Source organism: Halyomorpha halys, unplaced genomic scaffold, assembly GCF_000696795.3.
Source record: "Halyomorpha halys isolate HHAL.00 unplaced genomic scaffold, Hhal_1.1 Scaffold380.1, whole genome shotgun sequence".
In the NCBI taxonomy this organism is placed as follows: domain Eukaryota; kingdom Metazoa; phylum Arthropoda; class Insecta; order Hemiptera; family Pentatomidae; genus Halyomorpha; species Halyomorpha halys.
Genome location: NW_027106430.1, coordinates 951269 through 964069, shown reverse-complemented (window position 1 = coordinate 964069; position 12801 = coordinate 951269). Strand labels below are relative to the sequence as shown.

Sequence of the window (12801 nt, the reverse complement as noted above, 5' to 3'; positions counted from 1 at the left end):
TTTTGTTCTCACTGATTTGTGTACTCTATGGAAAAAAAGGTGTTTTGACCCTCTTTTCTTCACTTATTTCATAATTAACTATCAACATGAAATCAACTAAAAAGTGCACTGTTCTGATCTGCTAATACATTAAAAGGAATAAAATAAAAACTGATTTCACATATTGTTACGTCATTATAAAACTTTGTATATTTGGTGACTTCTATTGACATGGTTTTCAGTCAGATGTCCTTTTCCAGATAGCTACTCAATTAAGAAATATCTTAATTTATTTAATAAAGAATATAACATACATGATCTTTGATGCGCAACTGATCCTTATGTTTTTGGAGATCGTCAAGAAGTTTTCCAGTAGATCTCAGCGCTTCTTCAATCCTGTTATACTGTTCTTTATGAAACTTCAATTCTTCAAAAATGGTTCTAAGTTTTTTATCCAATTGGACAACCCAATTGTCATCAATTGTTCCTTCACTCTAAAATCAACGAAGCAACTATTTTAGATACATCAATTTGCAAACATAACATTATTAAAATTAATCTTAAAAAATACTTACTTTGGATATGCTAATAATATGTTGTAATTCTTTCAATTTTCCTTCAAAGTCCAGTTTTTCTTCTAATAGTTGATGATTTAAACTTTTTAAAATTTCATGAAAGTTTATTTTATCTGACCTGGACCATTCTTTATCATTATCATCTGTGTCAAAGGAACTGCACGGTTCAAATTTACTCTCCATAATACTCCGAACAAAAGCAATCAATTCTTGAACTAATTCTTCACTTTGATTGGAAGTACTTAATAGGGACTTGTCTCTCATTGAGGCCAAAAAGTCAAGCCTCAATTGAAGCAATTGGACTTCTTTGTTTAGTAATTTGTTGTCAGAATATATATTCATTTTTTCATTTCTAATTCTTTCAAGTTCAGTTTTGCATAAAATCAATTCATTATAAGTATCTTCTAACTTACCACAATATACATTATTTGTTTCATGTAATAAATCTATTTTCCGCATGAGAAACTTTTTATCCTCAGCTAATGATCTTATTTCTCCTTTTAATGTTAATATTTCTTGCAATTTTTCATTGAAATTATTAATGACAGTTTCACTACTAACATCATTACTGTCAGAGTTTTTGTTTTCAGTAAACTCAATTAAACATTTTCCATACTTTTCTTCTAACTGAATATTTTTTTTGGATAGCTCCTGGTTTTCTATTTTTAGATAACTTAATTCTTTATTCAAATTTTTTGTTTCATTAATCAACTTCTCATTTTCATCTTGTAGTTGTGTGAACTGTTCTTTCAAAGACATATGGGTGCTCAATTTATCTTCTAATTTAATTCTCATCTCTTCGTAAGCATTCATTTCCTCTTTCAAAAATTTAGAATTGAATTTCAGATCCTGAACTTGGAGAGTGAGACTTTCAACTTTAGTTGTCAAAAGTTTATTTTCTTTATCAAGCTCATGACACTTTTCCATCCATTTTATGAAAGACAAATTAATTTCAGTTTTTGATTTTTCATTTTTAGGTTTGATGAATTCACCTCCACCATCTGGATCACAAACATTTTTTGGATATGGTGTTGATGTAGCCAACTGTATTGGAGCATTATTAGAAAAACTTTTCGAACGAATGTCCTGTACACTTCCATCTTTGCTTATTTTACTATCACTGGCTGTTTTATAATCGGGTACAATTGGTGACAGATCCACATTAGCAAGTTGCGTGCAAGTTTCACTTTGTTGTTGTTGTTGATGACTAATTTTGTCTAATTCATCTTTGTATCTCAACAATTCCTCATTCAATTGGTCTAATTCAGATTGTTTTTTCATAATTTCGTACTTCAACATGGTATTTTGTTCTTCAACATACCTCAAATTATTTACAGCACAATCCTTTTCTTTATCTAAAGTCACAATCTCATTTTTCAATGATGCCAATTGCTGGACACTGTCTTCATATTGTTTTTTACGGGCATCAAAAGCAATACGTAAGTTCTGGTTATTTTGAACAAGATCTTTAAGCTCTTTACGAAGTTTTATTGACTCTGATATGGAATCACACACTAATTTCATTGCAGCACAAATATGAGGATTAGAAAATTTTTCTTTAGAAATAACAGAAAGCTTAATTGTTGATTCATCAGAGTCTGAATTACTTAAATCTTCTTCAGGATTAAGATAAAGCATTTTGATGCAGTGGTATAGATCTTCCAAAGCTTTAATCAAATTAAACAAATCAGTTTCAAAAGAATGAACAATATCGTCTCGCTCTATCTCCATTTGTTTTCTTTCTCTAATAAAATCAATTTTTAATTTATCACAGAAATTTTTGGTATTTAAAACTTCATTTTGCAATTCTTCTTTATTTTCTCTTAATAAATTAAATTGCATTTCAGTATGCTTAAGTTTTTTACATGTATTTTTATGATCAACATACAACTCTTCCAATTTTTTCTTACTATCATCGAGTTCTTGAATGATTTTTTTTTCATCATCAATTTTCGAATTCAGCTCTATCCTTAAAGCAACTTCATTACTAAGGCTAACGGCTAACCTATTATCCATTTCCACAATATGTGACCCACAATTTGTTACTATTTCCTTCACTTTAGATTTCATCTCATTATATTCTTTTTCATATATTTTTCTAAACGTTTCATATTCTTGATGATGAGATTCACCCCTTTCATCTAATTCTGTAATCCTACTGTAAAGTGCATCTATATGGTTCTCAAGAAATCGCTCTTTTAAAGAATAACTTGTTAATATCTCCTTTATTTTGTCTGAATAGTGTTCCTTTAGTTGTTTAATATCATTCTCATGACTAGATCTGGAAAAAATAAACTATTTACAATCATTCAAAATATTAAAATTATTACATATATGTATGTATAGTTGACCGTAAAGATTTAAATATAAGAAGATGGTCAAAGTTGCGGTCAAAAAAAGAACATATAGTATAAAAATAGTTTTATACTATTTGTTCTTTTTTTGACCGCAACCCTGGCCATCTTCTTATAATTAAAATTATTAATTTATGGACTTAGTTGAGTTCATAATAAATCATTCTGCAGACATAATACAATAAATATTATACATGAAATATTAATTACACAAGAAAAATCAGCAAAATCCATATGCAAGTATTGAGTATTCTTCCTTAATTTAACAGTTACATTATACAAATCTGTAAAAATACTCAAGATTATGGCATTTGGGTCGTAACATGCTGTTATGAAGCCCTAAACCTTCCTCAATAAACAATATATTTAACACAAAATTTTTTTTTTAATAAGTACATCCAAATAAACTCTTCAGTTTTGTATAAATACTATAGAATACTAGCATGTTCAACTAAACTTGTTACAAAACGGTCAAATAATCTTTGCATTTTTTTTGTTATTTGCTGTTCCTTCAATAAAAAGAACCAATTGTTCTCATAGTTTTACTTTTCATTAAAACAATGAAATATCGACTTATGTAATATTTTAGGCAATGCTAGGACAGAGAAGACTATATATAATCCATTGCTAACAGTATCCTACGTTAGGGAAATAATTTTAGCAGCAGAGGACAAAAAGCTGAGAAACTCTTCTCATGGAAAGGCTATTATTCTAAATGCTGTTTGCTATGAAAGTATTATACATATAATACTTTTAAATATAGTATTATATAGATGGATTATATATCTAACTCTTGGAACCATTTCTTGGAAAGAGAACACATATTTTGATTCTAAGCAAAATTTTCCTTAAAGATGGTGGAGGTCAGTGTTATATAATTTTCAGGTACTTATCAGTTCTTGGAATGACAGCATGTATAGTGATTCTGATCAGAACATATATTTTATAGCAGCAGCATAATAGCAGAGACAATTTTGGTAACTAAAGAGACCTGCACTTTTGGGTTGGGACTTTGTAGAACTTATCTTGACTCAAATATTTCAATCCCTGTTTTAATCAAAACTGATGAAGGACTAGAGGAAGCAGCAGAACAGTTCATGAAAACCATATAACCTGCAATGTGTCAGTACCAATGTGCAAAAAAGATAATAATTTACCAGGCTATCAGCAATATATTAGGGACCTGATCAGAATTAAGAGAAGATATGGCAGACTAACAGACAACCATCAAACAGACAGGCATTCAACAAACTAAATAATGGACTGAAATGACAAATTTTTAAATTTAACCAGCTAAACTATAACAGTTACTTTAAATGTCTCTCAATAGATGATGGGAGTTTATGGAAGCACACAAAGAAACTCCTAAAGCATAATGAAATTACAGCACCTCTTACAAAAAAGGATGGTTCTTGGGTTGTCAGAGGAGGAAAAATTGGAGCTCTTCTCACTGACTATCTTTCTTCTGTAATTACACTGACATACAAACACAGAATATGACACTTTTGTAAATTACATGTTAAACATACCATTATACCATTACAACTGACACTTGTATGCAACTGCAGAGTCATCTAAGTATTTGATCATGTCTGTCACTAGAGAGTTCTCTTCAAGCTCAAGACTGACTATACAGTGAACTATGATACAATTACTACTTAATTCCTCATTCATTTCTTTCTCACCGATTTTTCTCTGTTTGGAAGCGCTCAAAGATATCTTCAATGAGACAAATTCTATCTGATGAAACTCAGGGATCAATACTTGTACCACTGTAATACATAACATACACACACAAACATGTACCAACATGACATTCCATCAAGTACCAACATATTGACAGCAACCTATGCTGACGACACAGCCATAATTACTAAACATCAAAATGCAAAGTTACATACATAACTTTTATCCTTAGACAAGAAACTTGCCCTCCATTACACCTCAACAGCTCAACTATCCAGCAAACAGACAGAGTGCAACACCTTGGACTAACATTAGAAACAAGAATGACACTACGACCACATATTAAAAAAACAAGTCAATTATTAAACCTGAAACTAAATCAATTGCATTTACAACTCATATGAAACTCTAAATTAAAAACAATACAAAATTTAAACACATACACATACTTACTAAAACCTATTTGGACATATATACTACAAATTTATGGAATGGCTAAACAGATTTGCATCAAATGACTACAGTCCATCATGATATATAAATAACAATGCTTTACATACTGACTTAAAAATTAAAAATCAAATGGTCATTGGATACGTACGAACTTACTACAAAATGTTTTCATGAAAAATTACTGGGACACATACTTGGCCAGAGATGGCCACAGCGCTCATGCCTGAGAACACAAAGAGGAGACTAAAAAGAATATGAATAAGGGACCTGATAACACACGAAAGTAAGAAAAACCAGAGAAGAGGTAACCTTGGATGCTGTTCCTCCTCATGCTTTACATGCTATTTGTTTAATTTATGTAACAGTCACGCAATCTATTGATCGTCAATATAGTATTTTACAGGTGCAGATGTAATTAAAAAGAGAGAGAAAAAAAGTTATTTCAATTATATAAGAAATTACAATTCTTATATAATAAAGTATGTTTTTTCAATATCCCTCGAATCAAATAGCAATGAAGCTAAATATTAAAAAGAAATAACTTTAATAAGAAAAAATTGATAAAATTTTTGTTCTTTATGTTTGTGTTATTTTAAAAAATATAAACACTAGTGACAAAATCCATTTTTATTTTAAATGTTTACATAAACCTAATATTAGTAAACTTAAAAGATATTGAAGATTAATCTGATAAATTGATTTATTTTAAAAATTGATTCAATCTATTCTTTATGAATAAATTAAATCAATGCACAGTCCTGAAAAAAAATATAAACTCAACTTATAAAATTAAAGTATTATAAAATTTAAAAGTAAATTCATAGTACAATAATGTTTTTAGACTTCTTTTTATGTCATTAGATTGGCAAGAAGCTTTAAATGGTCTTTGATCTGTTTGTTAATTAATGAATGTCAGATTTTGTAAACAAATCTTGTTTATGCTGTGATTAAGTATAGACTCAATATTTATTTTTCTGCTGCCAGGTGTATTAATGGATTAATGTCACCTCAGTTTTCTTCATATTGTTGAAGAGAGATTATATCTTTGAGTAGCAAAGGATAATGGATCTAAGAAGAGGGATCGCAAGGACAGTCCTGGGGGATGGCCCAGAGACAAATTGCTTGTGAGAAAAACTGCTCCCAGGGTGTAGTAAAAAACTTTTTTAAATTGCAGCCAAGACAATTATGGTAAAAAGAAAAGAAAAGAAGTGGAAGACCTCCAAATTTTTCCAATCATGTGAAATGGGCGCTTTTGATATAAGTCGTGCATCCTTTGCAAAGATTGTGAGGCGATTCAATTTAGAATGTGATGCTGCTTGGTGAAGAAGTGGATAGCTGTATCAAATATTTTAAGGTTATAAAAAAACCGCAGCTCAATAAACATCATTTGCAGAGATGACTACAGTTTCCTGAAAGACATATTTAAGCAAGCAAAAAATGGTCAAGGTTTATTTCCATTGATGAAAAAAATTTAATATTGATGGTCCAGTTGGTTTTAATTACTACTGACATGACCTTAGGAAAGAAAAAAAAATTTGCCACTAAGGTCTCATTGGGGTGGCGGAGAAATAGTAAGGGCTACTTTTAATAAAAAGAGAAAGTTTCTAATTGCATTCATTCCCGGCAAAATGAATGCTGTTACGTTATCAAAATGTAGTAGAAGCATTCCTCTTGCTGTTTATTACACTATTGGAAGAAGATATTTATCAGCAGGATAACATGCCGATTCATTTAGCACGCTCTACAAAACAATGGTTTCAGGATTTTGAGATCAATGTTTTGTTGTTACACTATGATTAAATTGTTTATTAAAATTGTAACTAATCATTTACAGAATACATTAAGTAATATATTTTGTTACTAAGATTCAAAATTAAATGAATAAAACTAATTGAAGTAGTTTTTTTCCTTGAGTTCTTTACTTCAAAGTAAATGAAGAAAAAATAAACAATTTAACACTAGGCTGTTCTTATATTTATTTAAAATATACAGTAAATTATTATTATTAAATGAATACAATATTATAGTATAAAAAAGAACACACAACTGTTAATATTCACATTTTGGTCACAATAAGACTGTAAACTGATTCCTAACAAAATATAATGTTTAAATCTATATAAAATAAACCAAATTGTTTATGTAATACAAATAATGTGCTCAATCGTTTGATTGTTTGTGTAGAACTAATAATAATTTATAATACCTCATTTGCTGTTCTTTATCGGTCATTTTTTTTTCTCTCATAGCAGCAGACTCACATGCATGATCAAATTCCATTTTTAAAGTTTCTAGAAGCCTGTTGTTTAAATCAAGAGCTTCAGATTTTTCTTTTAAACTCTGCTCCAAAAACATTATTTTCTTAATTGATTCATTTAGATTAATTTTCAATTGCTCTGTCTGAAAAAAAGGAATAAAGTTAATGAATTAAAATCATACATAAGTTTTTGATGAATATTAAATTTAAATCAAATTGATTCCAGTTAATACAATTTTAAGAAATTTAAAAAAAAGACAATTTTTAATAACCGATGCTAGTACTATAAACTAGTAAATTTATCAAATATATTGACAGACTATTCATTAAAAAGTGATCAATACATAAAAAAAATTACAAATCCAACTGGGATAAGCAGAGCCAGTTATTAACCTGTTCTAGACAGAGTAGGAAAGCCAAGATTATTAAATGTTGAGAAATGAAGAGAATCACAACCACCGTGGTTGAGATGGCTTCTGCGGTAATCGTCAAGTAATAATCTTGTTGGTTGACTAGTTGTTTTGAAACTAAGGCATAAAATCTTCTGGTTATCAACACCTCAATAATCTGTTAAAGGTACCCTTTGAGAAAGTATTATAGGATCTTTGGTATTTAAGGCAATGGACTGTTTTTTAGGTGACCATACACCTCAAGTGTTCCCCTGATATTTAAAAATACTGTTTGCCTACCCTGTATCCAATACATCAGCAAATCCCACGAAGGTAACATAAATAGCCTTTCAGGGAAACATACGATGAGGTATCCGAATGAACAGTAGAATGTTAAGAGAGTCATAGAACTCCCAATATTCATAACTATTGCTGATGGAAGTGAACCATTAAGCTTAAATGGTTTAGACTCTATAGGCTCTACAGATGTTCTTTAGAATTAAAGGTTACTAATGTGAGATAACTGAGAGGATCTTTCATTCCTGCAATGACAGACATGATACTTCTTTGCCCATAATTAATAGGATAGCTTGGATATCATAAGAGAGACAGTCGAGGACAGAGTCTCAGCTTTGAAAATAAATTATTTCTTTTCAATCATTTACAGAGTGTAGTAGTTCTGGAGTGTTGCTCATCCATTTACTCAAAATAAGCACTTCTTTCCAGACCAATTTGATTAATTTAGATTGAATATCAAGGTTTTCTCTGGGCCGCCCATAGCTCAGTGGTTAAGACACAGTCTTCCAATTCGATGTCTATTGGTGGTGCCGGTTCGAATCCGGCCTGGGACGATGACTTTTTTCATTGCGTGGCAGTCCCACAAAATGAAGAACTTTTGACCCTCAACCATGGTTAGGCAGTATAGGACTCCAATTGGAGTCTTGGCCGAAAAAAAAAAAAAAAAAAAAAAAAAAAAGTTTTCTCAAGCAGTATTCACACCAGTAAGAATATTATCAACATACATAAAGCTCTTTAAGATATCTGAGGTCTTTATCAGCTGATGTAATGTGCATTGCTAAATATAGAGAGCACAATAGCATTCTATCCAACTGATACTCTTTGACTGAATTAAATGTACCATGAAGATCCAAAAAATGTTAGTATGGGATAATTTCTTCATGCATTAATATTTAAAGCCACTGTCCCCAACCACACCAAACGTCTCATCTCGGAGTCCATTTACATAAATTTAACTGAGAATTCCGTCAATCATAAAGTTGATAAAGACTGCATCTCCCTTACATATCGACACATTTTGAACATAATAAAACCCTCATAATACTTCTTTTCACTTTGTTCTTCATTTCAGAAGCCCACTTTCTTGTCATATCTTTTATTCTTATTTCTCTAAATTCTCACCATTTATTTAATTATTTTTATATTTACTATCCTTCCTGTCTCATTTATATTCATGTATCTTACCTTTTAATTTACATTCATGTGCTACCTTCGTAAGTGTACTTATAATAATTACTTTATTATTAATTTTCTATTATAATTTACACTTCTCTGTATCCCCTCATTTGGTAAATTGTCTTTCTTAATCACTTACACATATTGTATCCCATTATTTTATACTTTATTTCTCCTTTGTGTTTCTGAGTCTTTTTTTTTTTTAAATAATTTTGTAAAGATCTCTTCTCCCCCTCAATTATGTATATTACCATTTAATGTTTACCTAATTTAAATAATTTTTGTTTACAATGTTTACTTTAAAATTATTTTCGTTATTGTGGCGTACTAAACTGCCATCCCCACTACTCCCAATACAAACGGCTCACTATGACTTTGACTCCCGTCAAAACAGGTATGAATTCTGTCTCATCATTTGATTTTATTCTTTTCTTTTTTCATCTCTTAATTTGTACTTTCTTTAATATTTCTTCTCTTATTTTATCTCATCATTTGATTTAATTCTTTTCTTTTTTCATCTCTTAATTTGTACTTTCTTTAATATTTCTTCTCTTATTTTATCTCTTATCTATCTGTTACTATTACCCTTTTCATTTATACTATTACCTGTTTACAACCATTAATTTTTCTTATTATATTTTACTTTTCATTGTGTACCTCTGTTATTTTACTTATGTTTTTTTCTTTTTTTGTAACTATGTCAAGTGTTTGTATCTTTTTTAGCCCTGACGAAGCCCTGCAACGTGGGGCGAAACGTTGGCTCAATAAAAATAATATGATCATTTACTATTTGAGTTTTTTTGACCGCACCCGGACCATATTCCATTCATTAATATTTAAAGAAACATGTAACAAATGGTTACCAAATGAATTATGTTCGAAATAGTCAATTATATCGCTCAGTACTGGACAATTTGGTATACTTTCTTTAGTCTCAGGAACAACTACGGTATTGGTTTGAGTCAAGGATAAAAACTATCTGGGTACAAAAACCTGTTAATTCTCACCTTTTATGGAGCTATCCTCAAAATCCTATAATAATGACTGAGGAATAAGGCATTTTGCTAGACCCAAACTTTACATATATAAGGAAATAAATTATAAAATAAAAGAATACCAAACAACCAAAAGAAAAGAGAAATTCAATATGAGATGGTAGAGGTTGCATTCAGCAGAAATACACAAATCAATAAAATCTATTTATTTGTGCCAATGTTTTAACCTAAATTTCAGATCTTCATGGTGACTTGGGCAGAGATGCTGTTCAAAGTGGACATATATGAAGTATTATATAAACAAATAGGAACCACTGCATATTACACTGCAATAATAATTTTATTGATAGTATATTTACATTAGTTTAAAAAAAATTAATTTTTATTTGACGGGAAATTAATCGCTGATTGACGGTGTGTATTATTTTTAAATTAATGCTTTGAGCGTTAACATAGTGTTTTAAATGGGTTTAGTATATTTACCTCATTCAATTGAATCCTTTTCTTTACCAATTCTTCTCTCAACTCACAAATATTAGTATTTGCATTTTCAAGGTCACATTGAAGGTCAAGTAAAGATGACCTACTTTTAACAAGTTCATCCTGCAATATAGAGATGGAAGCATTTTTCGAACCTAATTCATCTTGAAGTGACAATAAAGATGAAGTTTTTGTTTCTAATTCATCTTGAAGTAACAGTAAAGATGTAGTTTTTGATGCTAATTCATCTCGAAGTGTAAATATGGATGCATTTTTTCCATCAAGTTCATTTCGAAGAGAGTTCATTGAGCATCTTCTAGATTCAAGTTCTTCATGCAGCTTCTGAATTTCATCATTTAAATTCACAATAGTATCTTCCATCTAAAAAATAATTGTCGTAATAAGAAATTAAATTCTGAAGTAATTTAATCCTAAAAAAAGTTAAATTGAGGTAAACATGGCCAATACACAAAATAAAATACATGTTGTCATCAACTTCTTAAATTTACGTCTTATTGGTAAAAAAAAGTGTTAATATGATTTTTAAAAATAACTTGTTTGAGTTGTTCTATATTAACCAATCATGTACAGGAAAGGTGATTGTCACAAGAATTACCAACCTATTACAGAATAAACTTATAAATGTCAATTTCTCTCCTGCTAGGAAATATTTTAGAAAATGTTAATGCTGTCTAATCCTTCTTACCCAATATAGCCTCAAATTTAAGTTAACAATTGAGTTCTAAATATATTGTTTAATTAATTTGCTTTTATTCATTTTCATAAACTGAAATAGTCATAAGCCATTGGCCAGAAGTATTGCAGACATTTTTATGAAAAATATTTTGAAATGTCCAGTGGAGTATTTTAGGTTTAGATTATCACAAAGAAAGAATATAAATTTAGAAAAAAATAAAGCCATAAATTCATTTTAACATATTTATTTATTTCCCATTGTATCAAATATAATGTTTTCTTTCATACATTTTGTTATATTGATTTAAATTGTTTTTCAATATTTTAGACATTACTTACATATCTTAAGTTAATTCCATTACTCATCATTTATAATTTCTTCCATACTTCTACCTTTCATTATGTTTATTTCTAGAAAACTTTCTGTTTTTTAAAAATTTTTTGTCATTTATTTTGTGTAATTTGAATAAATTGTATAATTCTTACCTTTATAACAATCTTAATCTATAATAAATTGTATAATAATCTTACCTCTATCATCTTCTATTGTTATCAATCAATAACCATCTACTTCTATTGTTATCGATCAATTACTATCTACTTCTATTGTTATCAATCAACTAACTACTACCTACTTAATTTATTGTTATGTATATTCCCAAGTTTGCTTGTTCATTATTTTCCTTTCATTTTTATGTTTCTTCGAATTATGGTTGTTATCTCTTTTTTGTTTTTTCTGCCCTGAAATTCAGGTTAAAAGATCGGCACAAATAAATAAGTTAGTGTGTATTTTTTGCTGACTGCACCCCCGACCATCTTCTCAATAGTAAAAATCACACTAACAATATTAAGTGACTCCTCTAGCTCTGATAAGCCCATTTAGTTATCAAGGCATTAAATATATTATTTTTTTTTATTAAGATACTTTGACTCTGACTCTGGAGTTGACATTGAATGACTACAATTTTCCGACAGTAGGCGTTAGTTATGCTGTGTAACTAAGACCAACTTTGCAACAGTGAGGGTCGTTGTCCATGAGCTATTGCTTTCCAATTAAGTAGTAATGTTTTTTTGAGCTCTGAAAATAACTACTTTGAGTTTTGCAATTTATTGTTTTACAAGCTGATGGCTGTTGTTTTTTTTTTTTTTGTTTTTTTAAAAACATGTTCCCCTTGAAACACTGCTTATTGGTATAGCATTTTTTAATTTTAAAATTAGGAATGTTGAAGGTTTTATTTAGTAAAAAGTACCAAGCCATACCTGACATGAGAAAATGTACTGTACCACTGATCAATAATCCTAGGTATAAGTATATAAATGGACCGGTGTTTAAATGAAAAGAAAGAAGACAAAATATGTTTTGGAACAATTTGGGAATAGAAATGAACCACGAGAGCACAATAATAGAAAAAATAATTGCCAAAGATTAAACTAATTTAGAATTACTGATTAAATTCTATAAAC

General features: G+C 29.5%; 1 protein-coding gene across 3 annotated transcripts in view; it reads right to left on the bottom strand.

Moving 5' to 3' along the window:
* Positions 1-12801, bottom strand: part of LOC106681963 (centromere-associated protein E) — a 69264-nt gene that overhangs the window by 48562 nt on the left and 7901 nt on the right. For all 3 annotated transcript variants that reach the window (XM_067044806.1, XM_067044807.1, XM_067044808.1), the window contains 4 exons: positions 10645-11022; positions 7254-7447; positions 555-2835; positions 294-473 (listed from right to left, as the gene is read on the bottom strand). In XM_067044806.1, coding sequence (XP_066900907.1) covers positions 294-473; positions 555-2835; positions 7254-7447; positions 10645-11022 — 3033 coding nt within the window. The remainder of the gene's footprint in view (positions 1-293; positions 474-554; positions 2836-7253; positions 7448-10644; positions 11023-12801) is intronic.